The 24,650-nt window shown below is 44.6% G+C and overlaps 1 protein-coding gene across 2 annotated transcripts in view; it reads left to right on the top strand.

Annotated features, from left to right (window-relative positions):
* NSUN3 (NOP2/Sun RNA methyltransferase 3) overlaps nt 1–24,650 on the top strand; it is a 190,337-nt gene that overhangs the window by 55,807 nt on the left and 109,880 nt on the right. For both annotated transcript variants that reach the window (XR_013599891.1, XM_078657710.1), the window contains exons 2-3: nt 1,305–1,415; nt 19,577–19,923. Coding sequence is in view for 1 of the 2 variants with exons in the window: in XM_078657710.1 (XP_078513836.1) it covers nt 1,321–1,415; nt 19,577–19,923 (442 nt within the window). In the remaining variant the exon portion in view is untranslated. The remainder of the gene's footprint in view (nt 1–1,304; nt 1,416–19,576; nt 19,924–24,650) is intronic.

Below are 24,650 nucleotides of genomic sequence, written 5' to 3'. Positions count from 1 at the left end.
ACTGCCTAAGCACTGTGTGAAGCCAGTCCTACGTATTGTTGAAGACCATGTCCAGTGGAGGATTGTTGCTTGCAGAGGGTTTAGTGTAAGTCCTTACTGGAATGCAGATTGCATTCAGGGTCTAGCTGGAGGCTATGACTGAGTTGTCACGAGTGAAGTCATCAATGATGCCATTTGATATGTCATAAGTGATGTGATATGTAAGGTTTTAAGCAGTGCAGGATGGAGGCACAATTTGTTGTTAGTTAATTAAACTATAACTGGTTTTTTATTGTTTTTTGGGTTTTTAATATTAGCAAATTCCTAATTCCAACACCTAGCTGTATCACCACTTTAACTATTGTTTTTTTCAGTAAATATATAATATGCAAATATCTAAACCCACAAAATAAATGAATGCCGCTTACTTTCTCTGTGCTTCTTTGGATGTCATAACACCTCTAGGGGATACGTCTTGGTCATTAGTTCCCATGTATGTTTTTAAGACGTTTTTATACTTTGTAGTAGATGAATGTTGCTTTAGATATCACTGCCATGGCATGTATGCATCCCTATTGCCACTGTTGCCAAGTGGAGAGGAACTATTGTTTGTGAGGGAGAGAGCCACTGAGCAATGTTATGCCTGAATTGTTTTTGTTTCTGTTAGGTGTGCAATGTTCGGTTGGTGCATCTGCGCACTGTGATTTGTCCGTTGCAATGTACACATTGTTTATACTAGGTTATTGGATAAAGACGTTCTTATAGTGGAGCACAAATACTAATATTTTGAACTGATAGGAAATCTTCCTGCTTCGTGGTGTCTTTATAGTGTAGGAGTTTTTTGGGGGGAGGTGTTGCTTTACCTTAACCACACGGTTGGGCTGCCATTGCATATTCTTTGTCCTGTTGGTCAACTAATTTGTTCTTTGCCCCAAATTATTGATTTGCCCTAATATTTTTGTGATAGAGATCAGTGTCGTAGTAGGGGTTCAATGAGTAATGGAAGCAAGTAAGCGTTGAATTATGTAGCATAAAATAGCCATAATTAGAGTGCAGAGGGACACCCCCACCCCACCCCACTCCACTCCTCTCCTCTGGATCCCCGAACCAGTGCAACGTGCTGCACTAATGGATAATTATTTTGATAAATAATTTATCACATTGGACATGACTATATTCCCTGATCAGTCAAACCCAAAATGTATTTTTAAATGCTTGCATGCTTTGGACACACAGAACAAACATACTTCTGAAATCCATTACGGTTCCCATCTTTGATAAATATTTGACATTTTTCAGGATATTTGTTGCTATTTTTGTTTTAGACGAGAACTGAGTCGAATGGGAAAACTTCAAAAACAGATTTGCCGATTTATTTTGGATCATTTTGACCAGAACTATGCAAGGGAACTCGGCGAGACATGGATTACAGCCAGGTTGTATAATTATTCATTTCTAAAATAGAGATGTTATGAAGATGATGTGAAATAACGAGTTTCTTAAATTCGCACATTCATGCAGCCACATAAAGGGCTGTTTTGCAAAGCCAATTCTTCATTGGCTAAAGACGACAAACTTGAGTTCTGAGAATGTTTGCTTTGCTGTGTGGATTGCCTCGAATTCCATTAGGTAAATGGCTTTTGAATTCCTGCGGACTAAAGTCAGTAAAAGGCAGATCACAGCTAGCACATGTCAAACGAAATGCAGAAGGTTGATACAGACGAGTGTGTCTTGGTCATTCATTTTCCCAAATCAGATACCACCCTCAACATTTATGTAATTAGGATTACCATATGCAAAAAGAACAATTGATGGACAGAATGCAGAACAATGTCATACATTGATCTGGGCCTAAATCCATCGTTTTTTTTGCTCATCGTGCCATTCCAGTGTGAGCCCAGCCATATGCAAATCAGTCTTGACCCTGCGTCCAATGGAAACAGTCCAGCCCGAACTGCAAGGCCAGGTCTTCCCTGGACTAGAAACAAGCATCCTAAGACCAGTTTCGGGGTTTCACCCCTCATCAGCCAGGATAGCTTGATTCCAGTGGCATGGAGAGCCCGGGACCCATGTCTGAGATGACCATAGACATCACAGACAGATAATGTTTTGCATCACACTACGTTTTTGCATTAAGGGCATGTTATATCCTGTGTTAGGTGTAATGCATTATTTCCCTGCTTTCACTGTTATCTGCTGCTCAGCCAGTCTATGTGTTGTAATCGAATGTTGGGAGAGTGTCAGTTGGAGAGAGGGGGCTGAGCAGCAAGGATGCTGCTCCTGGTGGGGCATTTGCCATCTTATAACATGTAACCTAAGACAACTTCTACAATAAATCTACTTCTTATATTCTACATGACTGGCTACCTGATTTCCTACTTACAAGAAGGCAACTTTATTTAAAAAATACTGGCGACGACTGCATAATGGACCTACGCGGAGAAAGGCAGTGGAAGCCTTAGGAAGTAAAAAGAGACGCGTGAAGAGGAAAGATAGATTCCCTGAGCCCCACTGGTGTCCTATTCCATCACGATACATACAAAAAGGGGTCTGAGGGAATATTAACGACCAAAGTGCTACAGCCCTCTATCTTCACTCCTACCAACAGTAAGGTAGCATTTGGTCTCAGTCTCCCAAGGGAATGAAATAAAGGTGTGAGTGGGTTACCTACAAGAGTCGTTCACTGGGCACTTTCAGACCACTGATAGTGTTCCCATCAGGCAACCGACCTGTACCGCCCTTCATCATTTGGGACAGACATCATAATGCACACTGGAAGTGGCCCAGTGTGCGATCACGCACAAGTGTGCTATAGTGGTTCTTTATATCCAAACGATTGGCTTTGTCACTGAGTAGGTATCAGGGGTTGCTCACAAGCAGTGCAAAATATTAAATTAAACAAATTAATTAAATCTAAACGGTGATGGTGCCATTAAAATAGGGTAGAGGAAGGAAAACAGTTTAGTAGGGACCTTCCTTTCCCAACATTAAAAACAGTGGAAAAAGGTAGCATTAACAAATAACTACCTTGACAGTTGTTCTGGTCATGGTCGACATGTTTCTGCAGTGTTAACTTGGGCCCAGAGGTCACCTACTGCTTCATCAGGACCTATTCATTCTACTGCTTGTAGTGAGAATAATATAAAAAGTGTAAACAATATCACCTTACGCTCTCCTGGATTGTAGAGTTCCCGGATTTCATATAGTAACACACACACCAATACGCAAAAAAATAAGAGAGAAAACACATTAAGCTATTTTGTCGCATCTTGTTACAAAAATTCACAGCTTTATCTAATAGCTGTGGCTCACATCCTTACAGTAATGTCAACAACCACATATCACATTCTCGCATTCGCGAGTCATGCAAGAGCAGAAAGACTTCTGGTCCGGTCCACTCACCTATTTTTTAGGAGAGTAGCGCCCCACCTCACCCGGCATCAGCGCAGGTTTCAAGGAGCCCCGCTCTGTGGGAGATAATGCATGGATAAACGAACAAAGGCAGAAAGGTCAGAGGAAGCACCTAGACGCGAGGGCAACCGCTGTGTAGTTGTCACTGGGCTTTAACAAGCAGTCTCGAGGAAAATCATCATCGCAGTTATTAAAGCTCGAGATTGTATTCTTTGAATGGTTGTACTCTAAAAGCACTGTATAACCTCTAGGGTCATCGCGCTCGATTAAGCAATTGTTTACAAGTGCCTATGCAGAAACAGGTTTGGCTTTGACGTAAACCGTCAGTTGGTTTGCTACAAGCGCGGCATCTATGTAGAACCGCCATACTTCTAAATCAATCACCACACACCCAGGTCGCTTACCTGCCCGTCGGTACTCCAGACGTCCTTCTGGGCTGTCTGTGGGAGGTGCCGAACGGGCAGGAAGTGCCGATATTTACAAATGTTGTGTTTCCTGGTTTCTCCGAGTGGCGCCCTGACGTCATCGTGGTGCGCCTAATACTCATGGGGATTGTAGTTCGAAGGGATATAATTGGTTAAGAACCAGCGCATAGCGCGAATCGATCACTTACAATCGAGGTTTACAGTGCTATCCTCCCATAGTCTCAAAACAGATTCAATTCTGTAGACACCACGTCCTACATTAAAAAGCTCAAAGAACAGACCATTGTACTGTAGCTTTGAAAAAACATGATTTGCGCATATCTGGTCTGATCAATACACTGTATCATTGTGTGAATGCTTATCAACATGACTCTAACGTGTGGCTAAATAGATCATCTCATGATCTATATGTCTACATGCCTTAGATATAGAATAAGGATACATTCTTCATGATCGTGAGATCTTTTTATCAAGACGGTCAGGACATAAGGACTCTTACAGACTTTATAGAGACATCCACGGAATGTCTTCATTCAGTCCTTCTTTGTCCGTCCCAAGCTTATGTACCCATTTTTGTTCACGTCTGAACAGGAACATCTTAATGTCAGTAATATGTGTAGGTATCAGAGGTTGGTCTAACACTGTCCAGTGTAGATCATTCGGCGTGTGCTTAACTTGCAAAAAATGATTAGTGAGTCTTGTTGACTGTCTGGAACACCTGATGGAACTTTTGTGTTCGGTGATACGTGTCTTTACTTTACGGGTCGTCATGCCCACATACCTTTTCTGGCAAGGGCATGTGATCAGATAGATTAAATTAGAGCTATTACAAGTGGTGAATCTGCGTTGTTCCCATGGGCGGTCTGTACCAATATCTATTGTTTGTGATCTGGTGGTGTTGGGACATACTGCGCAATTGCCACAGGGGTGATGCCCGGTAGCTGCCGGCATGTCCCACAGGGTACCCAGTGCCCTTGGTAAATCATCTTTAGGCCGGGTATGCACAAGTTTGTCCTTTAGGCTTTGCCCCCTCTTAAACGCAAACAGAGGGATCTGGATACCGTCTGTTCCCGTATTCAGAATACTCCAATGTTTTTTCACTATTCGTTGAATACTATTAGACTGAGTCGTAAAAGTACTCACAAATGTCATGCGATCATGTTTAGATTTAGGTGGTGAGATCTCTAATAGCCCCTCCCGGTTATTGTTTGAGGCTCGTTTCTTAGATCTGCGAACTAGATGTCTAGGGTATTCTTTATGCAGAAGATCTTGTTCCAGACTTCCTGCATGGTGTTCGAAGCTGTCTCTTGTGGAACAGTTCCTCTGGATCCGCAGAAATTGCCCGAAGGGCAGATTGTCCTTCAAGGATTTTGGATGACAGCTGTTGTAATTCAATAGTGAGTTCCGTGCCATAGGTTTGCGGTAGAGTTCGGACGCCAACCCCATGGGTGTGGAGGTAATAAGTAGATCCAGGAAGGGCAAATGTGTCCTATTGTATTCTATGGTTAACTTTAGGAACTGGTTCCTGCCGTTAAGCCATTCATGAAAAGCAGCAAGTTCTGCCTTGCTCCCTCTCCATATCACCAGCACATCATCTATATACCGTTTCCACAGACGTAATTTGTCTGTGAAAGGGTTGGTCTCAGAGAAGATGTGATCTGATTCAAACCTATGGACATATAGATTTGCTAGGGACGGGGCAAAAATACTGCCCATGCTGGTCCCGCTCACTTGCAAATAAAGTGAGTCCTCATATCGGAAAAAGTTTTCAGTCATTGCTAAGCTAGCCAATGACATTATCAATCTTACAGGTGTGATAGAATCTAGTTGTCTCTCTGTAAGAAGTGCTTCCACCACCTCTAAAGTTTCTAACTGGGGGATCGAGGTGTAAAGACTCTCTACGTCAAATGACACCAAGATGTCTGTGTTCTCATTGAAGTCGATGTCAGGTAGGAGCCTCAGTACATCATTGGTGTCCTTGAGGTAAGTCGGCATTTCGCTCACCATTGGTTTAAGAAATACATCCACGAATGTTGATAATGGTTCTAATAACGAGCCGATCCCTGAGATAATAGGGCGGCCCGGGGGTGGTCGTTGTGGCTTGTGTATCTTGGGTAAATGGTAGAAATAGGGAACTCTAGGATTCTCAGTACATAGGAATTGTCCTTCTTTGGCTGTTATCCAGCCCTCACTTAGGGCTTCTTCCACAATATGCTTGATTTCTCTGGTCAGTCTCTCAGTGGGATCTATTGATAGTTTACGATATGCTCCAATGTTATTGAGTTGGCGTAGGCACTCTGTCTGATAGGCATCTGCATCCAGCAGCACAATCGCCCCGCCTTTGTCCGCCGGTTTAATAACCACTGATTGATTATTTGACAAGCTCGTAATAGCCTCTTGTTCCCTTCTCGAGAGATTGTGGAAAGGTCTATGCTCTTTTAGGAAAAGTTTTTTCAGGTCAGCATCCACCGCTTCCTCAAAGGTTAGTACCTTTGCCGGGAGACCGATGGTTGTAGGGTTAAAAGTGGAGGGTCTATGAAGACCTGTGTTCACCACTCTCGTAGTTGTCTCTCCGGGATTTTGTTGTTTGTGGGCGAAAAAATAGTGTAACCTAATTTTTCTGTAGAGTTTGCCCATTTCTATCTGGGTGACAAAAGGATCACTTTTATTTGTAGAAACAAAACCAAGGCCCTTGTTGAGTACCTCTTCTTCAATTGCAGTAAGTTGGTACGAACTGAGATTGATCACAGTGTTGGTCCTGTCGACGTCTCCACTTGGTCTTGGCCGATAACTTTCCCGCTCCTCAGACCCATTGTTTGGGGGGGTAAGTTCCAACGTACCTGGCCCTGTTGGGCTGTCCGTTGTCGGCCTCATGTTCTCCGGCCAGACCCTAAAAAAGGCTGTTGATTATAGGTTTGGAAAGATTGGTTTGGATCGTAAAGTCCCATTGAGGGGTACTGGGGAAATGGTGGGGGTCCCCAGGGGGACGGTTGCCACCATGGTGGGGGTCCGATAGGCGGCCCAAATTGTTGGCCATAGCCTCTCCAGTTCCTCCTATTGTTCCCTCGCCCTCTACCTCTCGGTTGTCCTGAGGTGCCACTTTGGTTTGAAGTGTCCGAATCACTTGATCCATTATCCGAACCCGAAGTGCCATAATTGGAGCCTCCTTTGTGAGTGCTCTTATTGAGTACTGGTGGGGAGTAGTCGTCACTCGTGTATGGATAGATCCTGGTCATACTGAAGTTGGCCAGATCTTTTTTAAACTTTTCTAATTTAGTGAACAGGATCGAGTCACGGAACTCTTTACTCGTCTTGTTGCCTTCCTCTTGTTTCTTGGAGAATGCCTTACTCGTTGAAATAGTGGCCTTGATTTGGCCTTCTAAGGTTTGAATTTCCACGAGAATTTTATCCGCTGTTTTTTTCGCTGTTTTGATGATTAACACCAACCAGTCGCGGGTGCATCTCCACGCTATCAGATACCAATCTCTCAGGAAATCCTTATCATCCAGAAACAGTCGTGGTGCATTAGTCACTACAAGCCCTGTTGGGGCACAGTTCCCACGCAGGTATTCTGCCATTATTGTCCCATGTACACATACTCTAGCCTGGTTCTTCTTTAGTACGAGGACTTTTGTCCAACCTTCATCTGTATTAACTGATGTCGTAGGTAGGAGATCCACAATACTGGGATTCTCTAACAGAATACTCTGTATTTCTTCCTCATCAAATGCTAAGCCAAAATTGGTAGCCATTATGCCAAAATTAGGAACTCCTTAAAGTGGTTCCCCGCCGCTACTATTATGCCTCAACTCAAACCCGTGCTGCCTGTGTTATTGTTATTCATGAAAACCCATGTACTAATGAGAAAAGAGAAGAAAAGGAAAAGGGAAGGGTAAGTACTAAAAGACCCGTAGCCTCACAGCTACTCTCATAACGATACATACAAAAAGGGGTCTGAGGGAATATTAACGACCAAAGTGTTACAGCCCTCTATCTTCACTCCTACCAACAGTAAGGTAGCATTTGGTCTCAGTCTCCCAAGGGAATGAAATAAAGGTGTGAGTGGGTTACCTACAAGAGTCGTTCACTGGGCACTTTCAGACCACTGATAGTGTTCCCATCAGGCAACCGACCTGTACCGCCCTTCATCATTTGGGACAGACATCATAATGCACACTGGAAGTGGCCCAGTGTGCGATCACGCACAAGTGTGCTATAGTGGTTCTTTATATCCAAACGATTGGCTTTGTCACTGAGTAGGTATCAGGGGTTGCTCACAAGCAGTGCAAAATATAAAATTAAACAAATTAATTAAATCTAAACGGTGATGGTGCCATTAAAATAGGGTAGAGGAAGGAAAACAGTTTAATAGGGACCTTCCTTTCCCAACATTAAAAACAGTGGAAAAAGGTAGCATTAACAAATAACTACCTTGACAGTTGTTCTGGTCATGGTCGACATGTTTCTGCAGTGTTAACTTGGGCCCAGAGGTCACCTACTGCTTCATCAGGACCTATTCATTCTACTGCTTGTAGTGAGAATAATATAAAAAGTGTAAACAATATCACCTTACGCTCTCCTGGATTGTAGAGTTCCCGGATTTCATATAGTAACACACACACCAATATGCAAAAAAATAAGAGAGAAAACACATTAAGCTATTTTGTCGCATCTTGTTACAAAAATTCACAGCTTTATCTAATAGCTGTGGCTCACATCCTTACAGTAATGTCAACAACCACATATCACATTCTCGCATTCGCGAGTCATGCAAGAGCAGAAAGACTTCTGGTCCGGTCCACTCACCTATTTTTTAGGAGAGTAGCGCCCCACCTCACCCGGCATCAGCGCAGGTTTCAAGGAGCCCCGCTCTGTGGGAGATAATGCATGGATAAACGAACAAAGGCAGAAAGGTCAGAGGAAGCACCTAGACGCGAGGGCAACCGCTGTGTAGTTGTCACTGGGCTTTAACAAGCAGTCTCGAGGAAAATCATCATCGCAGTTATTAAAGCTCGAGATTGTATTCTTTGAATGGTTGTACTCTAAAAGCACTGTATAACCTCTAGGGTCATCGCGCTCGATTAAGCAATTGTTTACAAGTGCCTATGCAGAAACAGGTTTGGCTTTGACGTAAACCGTCAGTTGGTTTGCTACAAGCGCGGCATCTATGTAGAACCGCCATACTTCTAAATCAATCACCACACACCCAGGTCGCTTACCTGCCCGTCGGTACTCCAGACGTCCTTCTGGGCTGTCTGTGGGAGGTGCCGAACGGGCAGGAAGTGCCGATATTTACAAATGTTGTGTTTCCTGGTTTCTCCGAGTGGCGCCCTGACGTCATCGCGGTGCGCCTAATACTCATGGGGATTGTAGTTCGAAGGGATATAATTGGTTAAGAACCAGCGCATAGCGCGAATCGATCACTTACAATCGAGGTTTACAGTGCTATCCTCCCATAGTCTCAAAACAGATTCAATTCTGTAGACACCACGTCCTACATTAAAAAGCTCAAAGAACAGACCATTGTACTGTAGCTTTGAAAAAACATGATTTGCGCATATCTGGTCTGATCAATACACTGTATCATTGTGTGAATGCTTATCAACATGACTCTAACGTGTGGCTAAATAGATCATCTCATGATCTATATGTCTACATGCCTTAGATATAGAATAAGGATACATTCTTCATGATCGTGAGATCTTTTTATCAAGACGGTCAGGACATAAGGACTCTTACAGACTTTATAGAGACATCCACGGAATGTCTTCATTCAGTCCTTCTTTGTCCGTCCCAAGCTTATGTACCCATTTTTGTTCACGTCTGAACAGGAACATCTTAATGTCAGTAATATGTGTAGGTATCAGAGGTTGGTCTAACACTGTCCAGTGTAGATCATTCGGCGTGTGCTTAACTTGCAAAAAATGATTAGTGAGTCTTGTTGACTGTCTGGAACACCTGATGGAACTTTTGTGTTCGGTGATACGTGTCTTTACTTTACGGGTCGTCATGCCCACATACCTTTTCTGGCAAGGGCATGTGATCAGATAGATTAAATTAGAGCTATTACAAGTGGTGAATCTGCGTTGTTCCCATGGGCGGTCTGTACCAATATCTATTGTTTGTGATCTGGTGGTGTTGGGACATACTGCGCAATTGCCACAGGGGTGATGCCCGGTAGCTGCCGGCATGTCCCACAGGGTACCCAGTGCCCTTGGTAAATCATCTTTAGGCCGGGTATGCACAAGTTTGTCCTTTAGGCTTTGCCCCCTCTTAAACGCAAACAGAGGGATCTGGATACCGTCTGTTCCCGTATTCAGAATACTCCAATGTTTTTTCACTATTCGTTGAATACTATTAGACTGAGTCGTAAAAGTACTCACAAATGTCATGCGATCATGTTTAGATTTAGGTGGTGAGATCTCTAATAGCCCCTCCCGGTTATTGTTTGAGGCTCGTTTCTTAGATCTGCGAACTAGATGTCTAGGGTATTCTTTATGCAGAAGATCTTGTTCCAGACTTCCTGCATGGTGTTCGAAGCTGTCTCTTGTGGAACAGTTCCTCTGGATCCGCAGAAATTGCCCGAAGGGCAGATTGTCCTTCAAGGATTTTGGATGACAGCTGTTGTAATTCAATAGTGAGTTCCGTGCCATAGGTTTGCGGTAGAGTTCGGACGCCAACCCCATGGGTGTGGAGGTAATAAGTAGATCCAGGAAGGGCAAATGTGTCCTATTGTATTCTATGGTTAACTTTAGGAACTGGTTCCTGCCGTTAAGCCATTCATGAAAAGCAGCAAGTTCTGCCTTGCTCCCTCTCCATATCACCAGCACATCATCTATATACCGTTTCCACAGACGTAATTTGTCTGTGAAAGGGTTGGTCTCAGAGAAGATGTGATCTGATTCAAACCTATGGACATATAGATTTGCTAGGGACGGGGCAAAAATACTGCCCATGCTGGTCCCGCTCACTTGCAAATAAAGTGAGTCCTCATATCGGAAAAAGTTTTCAGTCATTGCTAAGCTAGCCAATGACATTATCAATCTTACAGGTGTGATAGAATCTAGTTGTCTCTCTGTAAGAAGTGCTTCCACCACCTCTAAAGTTTCTAACTGGGGGATCGAGGTGTAAAGACTCTCTACGTCAAATGACACCAAGATGTCTGTGTTCTCATTGAAGTCGATGTCAGGTAGGAGCCTCAGTACATCATTGGTGTCCTTGAGGTAAGTCGGCATTTCGCTCACCATTGGTTTAAGAAATACATCCACGAATGTTGATAATGGTTCTAATAACGAGCCGATCCCTGAGATAATAGGGCGGCCCGGGGGTGGTCGTTGTGGCTTGTGTATCTTGGGTAAATGGTAGAAATAGGGAACTCTAGGATTCTCAGTACATAGGAATTGTCCTTCTTTGGCTGTTATCCAGCCCTCACTTAGGGCTTCTTCCACAATATGCTTGATTTCTCTGGTCAGTCTCTCAGTGGGATCTATTGATAGTTTACGATATGCTCCAATGTTATTGAGTTGGCGTAGGCACTCTGTCTGATAGGCATCTGCATCCAGCAGCACAATCGCCCCGCCTTTGTCCGCCGGTTTAATAACCACTGATTGATTATTTGACAAGCTCGTAATAGCCTCTTGTTCCCTTCTCGAGAGATTGTGGAAAGGTCTATGCTCTTTTAGGAAAAGTTTTTTCAGGTCAGCATCCACCGCTTCCTCAAAGGTTAGTACCTTTGCCGGGAGACCGATGGTTGTAGGGTTAAAAGTGGAGGGTCTATGAAGACCTGTGTTCACCACTCTCGTAGTTGTCTCTCCGGGATTTTGTTGTTTGTGGGCGAAAAAATAGTGTAACCTAATTTTTCTGTAGAGTTTGCCCATTTCTATCTGGGTGACAAAAGGATCACTTTTATTTGTAGAAACAAAACCAAGGCCCTTGTTGAGTACCTCTTCTTCAATTGCAGTAAGTTGGTACGAACTGAGATTGATCACAGTGTTGGTCCTGTCGACGTCTCCACTTGGTCTTGGCCGATAACTTTCCCGCTCCTCAGACCCATTGTTTGGGGGGGTAAGTTCCAACGTACCTGGCCCTGTTGGGCTGTCCGTTGTCGGCCTCATGTTCTCCGGCCAGACCCTAAAAAAGGCTGTTGATTATAGGTTTGGAAAGATTGGTTTGGATCGTAAAGTCCCATTGAGGGGTACTGGGGAAATGGTGGGGGTCCCCAGGGGGACGGTTGCCACCATGGTGGGGGTCCGATAGGCGGCCCAAATTGTTGGCCATAGCCTCTCCAGTTCCTCCTATTGTTCCCTCGCCCTCTACCTCTCGGTTGTCCTGAGGTGCCACTTTGGTTTGAAGTGTCCGAATCACTTGATCCATTATCCGAACCCGAAGTGCCATAATTGGAGCCTCCTTTGTGAGTGCTCTTATTGAGTACTGGTGGGGAGTAGTCGTCACTCGTGTATGGATAGATCCTGGTCATACTGAAGTTGGCCAGATCTTTTTTAAACTTTTCTAATTTAGTGAACAGGATCGAGTCACGGAACTCTTTACTCGTCTTGTTGCCTTCCTCTTGTTTCTTGGAGAATGCCTTACTCGTTGAAATAGTGGCCTTGATTTGGCCTTCTAAGGTTTGAATTTCCACGAGAATTTTATCCGCTGTTTTTTTCGCTGTTTTGATGATTAACACCAACCAGTCGCGGGTGCATCTCCACGCTATCAGATACCAATCTCTCAGGAAATCCTTATCATCCAGAAACAGTCGTGGTGCATTAGTCACTACAAGCCCTGTTGGGGCACAGTTCCCACGCAGGTATTCTGCCATTATTGTCCCATGTACACATACTCTAGCCTGGTTCTTCTTTAGTACGAGGACTTTTGTCCAACCTTCATCTGTATTAACTGATGTCGTAGGTAGGAGATCCACAATACTGGGATTCTCTAACAGAATACTCTGTATTTCTTCCTCATCAAATGCTAAGCCAAAATTGGTAGCCATTATGCCAAAATTAGGAACTCCTTAAAGTGGTTCCCCGCCGCTACTATTATGCCTCAACTCAAACCCGTGCTGCCTGTGTTATTGTTATTCATGAAAACCCATGTACTAATGAGAAAAGAGAAGAAAAGGAAAAGGGAAGGGTAAGTACTAAAAGACCCGTAGCCTCACAGCTACTCTCATAACGATACATACAAAAAGGGGTCTGAGGGAATATTAACGACCAAAGTGCTACAGCCCTCTATCTTCACTCCTACCAACAGTAAGGTAGCATTTGGTCTCAGTCTCCCAAGGGAATGAAATAAAGGTGTGAGTGGGTTACCTACAAGAGTCGTTCACTGGGCACTTTCAGACCACTGATAGTGTTCCCATCAGGCAACCGACCTGTACCGCCCTTCATCATTTGGGACAGACATCATAATGCACACTGGAAGTGGCCCAGTGTGCGATCACGCACAAGTGTGCTATAGTGGTTCTTTATATCCAAACGATTGGCTTTGTCACTGAGTAGGTATCAGGGGTTGCTCACAAGCAGTGCAAAATATAAAATTAAACAAATTAATTAAATCTAAACGGTGATGGTGCCATTAAAATAGGGTAGAGGAAGGAAAACAGTTTAATAGGGACCTTCCTTTCCCAACATTAAAAACAGTGGAAAAAGGTAGCATTAACAAATAACTACCTTGACAGTTGTTCTGGTCATGGTCGACATGTTTCTGCAGTGTTAACTTGGGCCCAGAGGTCACCTACTGCTTCATCAGGACCTATTCATTCTACTGCTTGTAGTGAGAATAATATAAAAAGTGTAAACAATATCACCTTACGCTCTCCTGGATTGTAGAGTTCCCGGATTTCATATAGTAACACACACACCAATATGCAAAAAAATAAGAGAGAAAACACATTAAGCTATTTTGTCGCATCTTGTTACAAAAATTCACAGCTTTATCTAATAGCTGTGGCTCACATCCTTACAGTAATGTCAACAACCACATATCACATTCTCGCATTCGCGAGTCATGCAAGAGCAGAAAGACTTCTGGTCCGGTCCACTCACCTATTTTTTAGGAGAGTAGCGCCCCACCTCACCCGGCATCAGCGCAGGTTTCAAGGAGCCCCGCTCTGTGGGAGATAATGCATGGATAAACGAACAAAGGCAGAAAGGTCAGAGGAAGCACCTAGACGCGAGGGCAACCGCTGTGTAGTTGTCACTGGGCTTTAACAAGCAGTCTCGAGGAAAATCATCATCGCAGTTATTAAAGCTCGAGATTGTATTCTTTGAATGGTTGTACTCTAAAAGCACTGTATAACCTCTAGGGTCATCGCGCTCGATTAAGCAATTGTTTACAAGTGCCTATGCAGAAACAGGTTTGGCTTTGACGTAAACCGTCAGTTGGTTTGCTACAAGCGCGGCATCTATGTAGAACCGCCATACTTCTAAATCAATCACCACACACCCAGGTCGCTTACCTGCCCGTCGGTACTCCAGACGTCCTTCTGGGCTGTCTGTGGGAGGTGCCGAACGGGCAGGAAGTGCCGATATTTACAAATGTTGTGTTTCCTGGTTTCTCCGAGTGGCGCCCTGACGTCATCGCGGTGCGCCTAATACTCATGGGGATTGTAGTTCGAAGGGATATAATTGGTTAAGAACCAGCGCATAGCGCGAATCGATCACTTACAATCGAGGTTTACAGTGCTATCCTCCCATAGTCTCAAAACAGATTCAATTCTGTAGACACCACGTCCTACATTAAAAAGCTCAAAGAACAGACCATTGTACTGTAGCTTTGAAAAAACATGATTTGCGCATATCTGGTCTGATCAATACACTGTATCATTGTGTGAATGCTTATCAACATGACTCTAACGTGTGGCTAAATAGATCATCTCATGATCTATATGTCTACATGCCTTAGATATAGAATAAGGATACATTCTTCATGATCGTGAGATCTTTTTATCAAGACGGTCAGGACATAAGGACTCTTACAGACTTTATAGAGACATCCACGGAATGTCTTCATTCAGTCCTTCTTTGTCCGTCCCAAGCTTATGTACCCATTTTTGTTCACGTCTGAACAGGAACATCTTAATGTCAGTAATATGTGTAGGTATCAGAGGTTGGTCTAACACTGTCCAGTGTAGATCATTCGGCGTGTGCTTAACTTGCAAAAAATGATTAGTGAGTCTTGTTGACTGTCTGGAACACCTGATGGAACTTTTGTGTTCGGTGATACGTGTCTTTACTTTACGGGTCGTCATGCCCACATACCTTTTCTGGCAAGGGCATGTGATCAGATAGATTAAATTAGAGCTATTACAAGTGGTGAATCTGCGTTGTTCCCATGGGCGGTCTGTACCAATATCTATTGTCTGTGATCTGGTGGTGTTGGGACATACTGCGCAATTGCCACAGGGGTGATGCCCGGTAGCTGCCGGCATGTCCCACAGGGTACCCAGTGCCCTTGGTAAATCATCTTTAGGCCGGGTATGCACAAGTTTGTCCTTTAGGCTTTGCCCCCTCTTAAACGCAAACAGAGGGATCTGGATACCGTCTGTTCCCGTATTCAGAATACTCCAATGTTTTTTCACTATTCGTTGAATACTATTAGACTGAGTCGTAAAAGTACTCACAAATGTCATGCGATCATGTTTAGATTTAGGTGGTGAGATCTCTAATAGCCCCTCCCGGTTATTGTTTGAGGCTCGTTTCTTAGATCTGCGAACTAGATGTCTAGGGTATTCTTTATGCAGAAGATCTTGTTCCAGACTTCCTGCATGGTGTTCGAAGCTGTCTCTTGTGGAACAGTTCCTCTGGATCCGCAGAAATTGCCCGAAGGGCAGATTGTCCTTCAAGGATTTTGGATGACAGCTGTTGTAATTCAATAGTGAGTTCCGTGCCATAGGTTTGCGGTAGAGTTCGGACACCAACCCCGTGGGTGTGGAGGTAATAAGTAGATCCAGGAAGGGCAAATGTGTCCTATTGTATTCTATGGTGAACTTTAGGAACTGGTTCCTGCCGTTCAGCCATTCATGAAAAGCAGCAAGTTCTGCCTCGCTCCCTCTCCATATCACCAGCACATCATCTATATACCGTTTCCACAGACGTAATTTGTCTGTGAAAGGGTTGGTCTCAGAGAAGATGTGATCTGATTCAAACCTATGGTCCTATTCCATCAACCATACAGCAACACAAAAAGAAGATGGACAAAATGCTGAACATTGTCAAACATTCACCCCCAGTACAGAGATTTAGGCCTAAATCCAACGTTTGTTTGCTCACTATGCCATTCCAGTTTGGTCCCAGCCATATGCAAATCAGTCTTGGCCCTGCTCCTCATGGGAACAGTCCAGTCCGAACTGCCAGGCCAGTTCCTCAGCGGACCGAAAACAAGCATCCTGGGACTGGTTTCAGGGTATAAACCCTCATCAGCCACGGTAGCTTGAATACAATAGAATAGTGAGCACTGGACCCTTGTCTTTGCCATCAGACAGCCTGCAGACTGAGGGGGCAGTCTACTTAAATACACACAAATGAACAATCAGCGTGTGATCAACGTAAGTGTAAGGGCGTTGGACCTTCAGATGTATGTGCAGTTTGATGCTGACTGTCATTACTGGATGAAATACCAGTGAGAACTGAAACAGCCTCAAGTAGGCCTTTGATATGCATAATGAAACATTTCCTAGCTATTCTATTAAGGACAACGAGGTGAGGATTATTTATGCTGTACTTTCGACACTTTATTTAACAGCAGCCATACAGTTTCCCAGAAGCCCTTGGGAAAAAGTCAAGAAAGAGTTCAACGTGAAGTAATATCCAATCAACAATCAGGGACTCTTTACTAGTCCATCAACTTTGTTGCAGCCTCTGCTGTCTTCCTGTGACCAAGATTGAGTAATGTAGCTTTCATTCCTGTTTGTATGCGCCAGAACCTAAAGAAATAGTGATCAAACAGATGTAAACTTCCATACTCCCATACTTGACCAGCATTAAACAAAGCCTTGGAGAGACACAACAGCATACAATGCATTGATGCAGAAAAACAGCCAACGTTAAAAATAATCAAGAATGTCTCATAGTACCCACCTGGATCGAAAATATTCCCTGCATGGGAGGGAGTATGTATCATAATATAGGGTGGGCTAATCCTCGCCTCCGAGTCCTTAATATAATTGAAACTTTCCGTTACAATAGCTAGGACATTTTTCATTTTATTTCAGAAACGGAGACCCAAGAGAAAAAGCTTTTGAAGCCATGGCTCCTCTAGCTGAGTGAGCACCAAATACGGAGGTATAGATGCCAGCTTCATGCATTGCCCAATAGACCTATCTCACAATAGTAGGCAAGGACACTGCCTTGTATGGCTTGCTCAGGGCAATCAAGAGTTGCTGTTCTCCATGGGAATGGATATCTGCCGCCATTGCCTCATAACTCTTAATACATCACACCACACAACATTTTGGGCAATTTGGAAAGAACAATAAGAAATAATTTGAGAATTACATTTCGTGTGGCAGAGACATTAAAGGTAACCCCACCCAGGGTGAATACTCCACTTGTTATGTCCTGTGCTTTGGCATCAGAGACCCTTTGGCATGAAATTAGACATAACAAGGCGACAACTTTAGCGGAGAGTTCCTTCCTTGAAAGGTACTTATTGGACTGCCACGACAAGAAAAGGTTAAGGACTTTATTAACGTCCCATAGAGTTGAACATATAGGCTCCGGAGGGAGGGATAACCAAATGTCCCTCAGGAGTTTCCTTACCAAAGGGTGCTTCCCTGTCATTCGATCTCCAATCACCATATGGCTCACCGATATTGCTTACCTGAAAGTGTTGATAGACCTATAAGCTAGGCCCTCAATGGCCAGGAATGCTAAGACATTTGAGACATGGACAACGTCCACCCCCACTGGATCAAGGTGTCATTGGTGAAACCAGCCCATCCATCGAGACCATGCAGACCTGTACCGTTTGACAGTACTGTCAGTCCATGCCTTGGAGAGCAGAGATGCAGCGTAGCTCGAAAGCCCTGGGATCTTTCAGCGTTCCCGTTATTCATCCATACCATGAGGAGAAGGGACCCTTACAGTACCAGTTGCTTGCGATTCCCCTTGGGATCCCCAAGGAGATCCTGAAAGAGGGTAGAAGGATTGGAAAATCACAAGAAAGTTCCAGTAGAACGAGATACCAGACTTGCAATTTCCATAACCAGGTCACTAGCACCATCTTCGCCTTCTGCATTCTCACCTAAGCCGAGAGGCGCGTTATCATCGCAAATGGGGAAAGGCATATCACTGTTCAAAGAACCAATCTTGGAGAAAGGCGTCCATCGCTGCCACTTTGGGGTCCATGCACCAACTGAAGTACCTGGAAAGGTGATGGTCAAGGCGCAATGCAAAGAGATCCACTGAAAATGGACCCCATTTGGCTTGAAGGCCTTGGGACACCAGCGGGTTCAACTGCCAGCGACTCGTATCTTTCAGGTGGCACAAGTGCCAGTCTGCCACTTGGTTGGATTCTCCGGGGAAATGTTCTACCATCACTGAGACCTGATGTGCTAAAGCAGTATTCCCAGAAATCTCTGGCTCGAGTGGAGAGGGTCTTGGAGTGAGTGCCCCCTATATTATTTATGTGTCGCACAGATGCCGCGTTGCCCATCTTGAGGAGGACTCAGCATTTTGTTTGATCCTTTGTTCAACAGCAGACCACGAAGGAACCCGCTAGAAGTTCAAGACAGTTGATGTGCTTGGACTTTTTGTGAGAGGACCAAACGACCACGGGTGAAGGACTCCCCATATCGTGCCTCCAACCATACTACTGGTATCAGACTATATGACCAGGTGTGGGAGGGTGAGTGATGTGCGCAAAACATGTCTGACGTGTGGTGCCTTCTAGAGGTTTGAGTACCTCACCGAAAGCGCCCTGGCGCTGAGGCACGCACAATAATACTGAAAAGCAGCCACGGAGGAGCTTCAAGTATTCACACAGCGGTGCTGTATGCGGAAAAAAATAAGCGGCATAGATTGAGCATTAAAATACAACAATTACAAGGAAAGAAATTGTAAAGGAGTGGCCAGGAGGCTGGAGGCAATTATCTTGGCTGCTGGAGCTGGAAAGAAAGAGGAGACAGCAACAAAGTTGAAGAACTATTAAGGAGTCCCTCCTTGTTGATTGGATATTACTTCATATTGAACTTTTGATTTTTTCCCAAAGGCTTCTGCGAAATGAAGTATTTTGTTATGTATGGTTATGTGGCTGCTGTTGAATAAAGCATAGAAAGTACAGAGTAATTCTTGCCTATGGTCCTAGCAGAATATGTGTATTTTGAAGCACCTAAAAAGTGAAGTGGCGGGAAGTGTAGGAATTAAGACACTTGAAGGGCCATGATACAGTTTCATTTCATGCCTGCCGCCGATGTGAGTAACTTTAGTGGCAATCTTAGTGAGTTTGAGTGTCACAGTTTTTGGTGTTTTGCGTGCCCACCGAAAAACTGCAATCAGATCAGTGCCCCCGAATCCCTCCCCCCTCAGCCGCACATAGGCATTTCTTTATGCTCCCCAAAAATTCAGACTAGGTGAGATTTGCCTTTCAAATCCATTGTTTTCATAATACAGTGCTATGAAATACGAAGGCGATCTAAGTATTTTTGCATTCCTTGTAAAGTTTCTTACATACCAAATTTTTTAGTTCAGTGTATATCATACATTGTACTTGGTTGATTAATAATTATATTCAATCTTTTGGTGTTTCCATTATTTAATCAGGGAAGTGCTTACGTCGCCGCTCAGCTGGCAGTATGGTATTTTACTCAATAAATTCAACTTTACCTGTGAACTAGAGAAGCGTCTGCAATCAGATGGATTTCACCCCCTCTTTCAAGGAACGCCATTGCCATCCCTGCCTGGATCAGTTAAGTGTTATATAAGAAGGGCTCCCGGGAGATTTCCGGCACAGAGGCATCACATTGGTCACCTCAAGGAGTACTATCTCCTAAATGCTGCGTCCCTGTTGCCGGTGTTTGCCTTGGAAGCAAGAGATGAAGACACCATCTTGGATATGTGTGCCGCACCAGGTGGTAAATCCGTTGCACTCCTGCAAAATGCTTCTCCAGGTAATATATTATACTATGCTGTTAAGATCTATAGTTATGCACTTGTTTTAATGATGTTTATTCATTTTATTCACAAACAACTTATTCAACATTGAGTGATTACTTCAACGTTTTGGCGTAGAGGTGTCTTGCGCCCAGTTTTATCAGGGACACTTTATGAGTGGTATTTGAAAGCCTACAGAGCTGACTTTAGTAAGACCAAAGGTGCACGTGCATTCATGTCAAACACATGGCCCTGTATCCACATTTGTCGCTTACATCTTTCCTCAGATAACATTTTTGCTCTGTTACATAGCACAGATTAGGACTGTGCTGCATTGTTAGTGTTAGTGAACTTCAGGGCAGAATCTTACCTGTTCAGCTAGTTTATGCCAGTTTTGTTGCCAGAGGCATGCAAATTCCAGTTGCACAATCTGCCACCTCTCTGGCTTCACTGTTAAGCCATAGTTCTCAATTAGGTTAAGCATTTCACATTGTCCCCATGCCAACCAGGTGGGGCATGTGCCACAATCAGTGACTTAACAAAGTAGCCTTCACTGAACCAGGCACTCTGAGGGCAACTAATAATGCTATTCTCCTCTAAGTTACTGCTAAGATATAGATGTTTTTCACCAAGGGGTTCTGAGTGACATCAAACATATACCAAGAGGGAAGATTGAATTGTCTCTGATATAACTTTGAACCTCAAGTGATCATTTTTTACCCATCTATAACCTTATGTAATAAATAACCCCCAGAATCATCTGCTCATGTTTTTAACTGCTACATAGAGGCAGAGGAGTAATGGGGGAGCCATGCATAACATGACCTCTCCTCCCTGTCTCAAATATAAACTAAAATACCAGGCCTCCTGCTACCCGCTCCCCACCACCATCTGTGCCTTGGCTGCACCTCCCCTCAATACCCAAAGCTGTGCTTTCTGCTCTTCATCAAGCAGAATACTAGAGCTGCACTGACAGGATCCTGGCGAGCCCTGTCAGAGTAGCCTGGAATTCCTTTGTGACATATCAAGAGTGGAAAACAACTTTTCTTTCCCACATTTGCAATGTCTTTGCAACAAATAACCATATTTGGAATCTGATGCTCACACTAGTGGCTGTCAGTGAGAGCCATACACAATATGTAGGATTATAGATGGGTGCCAGTAAATTACAGAAATATGTTCACCAAGGGATTCTCAGTGACAGCGAATAGATGAGAACGAAGTTTGAGTTGTCTATGATGTTACTCAGAAGGCTGAGGTGAAAAGCATTCCCATAATTCACTTATTATGTATGGCCCCAAAAGTCATCTGCTCCCGCTTTAAGTTGCTACACAGTTGCCGAGGAGTAATGGGTGAACCGTACATAACATGCATGACCTCTCCAATCTGTCCTCAATTATAAAGAAAATGGCCTCCTGCAACCCACTCTCACCCTTCTCTGTGCCTTCCCTTAACTCCCATCTACAAGCTGTGCGGTGTTCTTGCCACCGCTGCTCTGACAGGCTCTCAGAGCCCAGCCAAAGCAGTCAGGAATTCCTTTCTGACATTGAAACTTTGGTTGATGTGAAATACACCCCTCTTATTCACTTTTGTACTCCTCTCTACTTTTATGTTATCTATGCCATCCAAAATCCTCTAGCCCTGTTTTCAATTGCCAAGCAGGGGCAGAGAAGTAATGAGGCTCCATGCATAATGTGGTTTGACCCTGTGCCACCCAGCCCAAAAACCCTCTGTGGCTTCCCTCCTCCTTGCTAAAAGATGGGCTCTCTGCTGTCTGCCAGGGCAGGAGTTATGGAGAGCCATAGATATCCTACCTCGCCTCCCTGTCCCAAATATTAAAAAAATATACATTGCCTACTATCACCCACTGAGCTCTCTGCCTTCCTTCCCTCCTGTCTCCACCCGAAGCTGTGCTCTCTTCTCTCTACTGAAGCAGAGAGCCGGTGTTGCACTGACAGATTCTCAGACAGCCATGTGAGAGCAGCCTGAAGTTCCTTTTATGATGTAGCAACAGTGGGACACAAAGTTTGTTTTCCTCTGTTGCTGTAGCAGTGCAAAACACTGTGGAGTAAATTACTCTTGCCAAACGATACATATCTATTTGTATTGGATGAGTGCTCCATGCTGGGGGCATAGGGATTGTATATAAGTATATCAGGTATTCTGTTGACAAACTGGTTAGTCTTACAGAACTATATTTTTTTCAAAGGCATCAGTCTTGGGAGCACAAGCGGATGTTACCTCTTGCTCTGATTTCCTGACGTATCCATTCTTATGGGCACTGACTTGGATGGAAAGATGCATAAAGTGATACTATACATAAACAGTGTGATTCGCAATCTAACACAGTGGAGGTGGCTCTAAATTTGTGTAAAAATCTATAAGAAGATGTCTGGAGTCTTTAAATGTGCATCGCACGTATTCTGGGATATTGGCACCATGCTCACTGGATTGACCAGGAATAGGGGTCAGCGCAGGGTGGCGTTGTCTAAGCTTCAGTAAACGACGACTAAGGGCGGATAGGCAACTCCGGATTTTAAGGCATATTACTTGGCGGCCCAGATGCAGTGGGTTGCTCGGTGGCTGCATGTTCGGTAGAGGGAGGTTGCGCTTGGGAATGGCACTCTACCGACATACCAGGAGCTGTATCAGTTGTTGTTTACTCCTAAGTGGTTGAGGGTGTGGCGTGGGGACTTGTTGGCAGTGGCCAGACACTGCTAGATCAGGTGGTTGCAGAAGTCTAGAATCTGGGCCCCTTACTTCCCTGACATCCCCTTGAGGACCCTTGCGATTGGAGGTGGCTAGATGATTGGCAACAGCTGGGTGTGAATGAGTGGGAGCCCTCTTACGAGATGATTTGTTGTTGATGTTTGAGGCGCTAAGGGCCGACTTTGAGCAACCTGTGAGCCATTTTCTCCTCCACGGGGTGCTGGTGGCTGCCATTAAGCAGCAGTTGGGGGATTTTGGGGGTTGGGTGTTCAGTCTGGGCCCTCTTTCCATATGGGCTGCTGGGTTCTTTGCAACACCTCGGGTACACATAAGGCTGTTCCCAGCTTGTATGGGGCTCGCCGCATGGATATGATTCCTCCGTTGGCAATGCAACAGGATCGTTGGGTGGCAGATATTGGGGAGACGATCAACGATGCAGATTAGGTGAGAATACTGGAGAAGGTCCCCAGGGTGTCATGGAATGCCCTATTCAAGCTGATTCATTTTTACCCAGTTCACCAGGCATATATTACGCCAGGTAAGAAAATAAAATCTCCCCTGGGGCCTCCGAGGCCTGCCCTAGATGTGGCACAGTGGGGGTGGAATTGGTGCATATGATGTTGGATTGTGTGCAGTTGTCTGATTACTGGGTGGAGATTATTGATTTCTTCAATGATGTCCTTGGTCGCAATATCCATCTTTCATCAGTGACATGCTTATTGGGGTAATTCCCCTGTCTGGTGAGAATTTGGTCACCTCTAGATTCTTAGATCTGGTTTTGATATTAGCGGAATGCCTTATTACTCTGTACTGGAAGACTTCCATAGGCCCGCAGATTTATCACTGGAAGCATGATCTCATTAAGTGGGCTGGTTATGAGCAGTGTCTTGTTTAGTGAAGTCCAGATTGGGAGTGGCTCTATAGAGGTGGTGAGAGTTTAAGAGGGATTATTGGATGAGGTTCGTAGGGGGGACTCTGAGTCGGACACTGGCTCATCCCCTTAGGGCATGTGGTGCTCTGACTGCAGAGTCTGGTTCCTTTCTTTGTTTGGGCTCTGGTTCCGGGGTTACTGATTTTCAGAATTAGGTCAAAACTGGTGGGTTTCACTTTCCTGTCCTATACTAGTTGTAAAATGTAGCAGGTTTTCCTGCATCCTGCCATGCAACCTTTTGATATCCTTGAACTGGCATGGTTTGGCAGCTGATGGCCTCATGTTTAGGTGGGGCTAGGCCTGCTGTGCTGGTATGTGAGCATACTACCCTGCTTGCCGAGTACTGGGTCAGACATGTGGTGGGGTGAGTACGGTGGGTTTGTCCCAAATGTCTGAGATGCCTATGCATGGAATTGTGTATTTCTCTTACCTATCCTACACTGTCCAGATGCTGTGGTATGTTAAAGTGCCAATAAGTTTTGTTCACAAAAAAAATCCTCTTTCCCCTCAGACACACTAAAGGTAATCAAAGGAATGCTTGCCATAAGTCTTACCACAGCAAATCGTTCAATGTAGCACTCCAACCCATTGTGCGGTTGCCCACCATGCCACCTCAGATTAGACCAAGCTATATGCAGATTAGTCTTCATCTTCCTCCAGTATGAACAGTCCATTCTGCCAGGCCAGTTCCTTTATGAACCGGAACACAAGCAATCCAAAGACCGGTTTCGGCCTGATTGGGCCTCTTCAGTCAGGTGTAGATTGGTTCCAGAGCAAGGTACTTTCTCCACAAGCATTTTTCCCCCTTGTCTCATCCGGCCAGCACTGGTGTGAGAGGAGGCACTGAAGGTTCGTTAGAACCTCTTTGTGGGGCATACAGCATTACTGCATGCCATTCTTGGTGTCAGTCAGCAACTGACTCAAGTGATTGGCGTCCTGGTGGCTCAAGTGATTGGCGTCCTGGGTGGCTTGCGTCTGCCATGTCTGCTACTGCAAGAGATCCTGTCCCTCTTAGTGGCTCCTCTGACACCAGTGCCGCCAGCACACCTGCACTTTTCCTCCTTCTGACCTCATTCCACCACCTGACACCATTCCAAAATCTGA

This window comes from Lissotriton helveticus, chromosome 8 (assembly GCF_964261635.1).
Source record: "Lissotriton helveticus chromosome 8, aLisHel1.1, whole genome shotgun sequence".
Taxonomy (NCBI): domain Eukaryota; kingdom Metazoa; phylum Chordata; class Amphibia; order Caudata; family Salamandridae; genus Lissotriton; species Lissotriton helveticus.
Note: the sequence above shows the minus strand (reverse complement) of the source record. Positions and strands in the feature narration are given on the sequence as shown.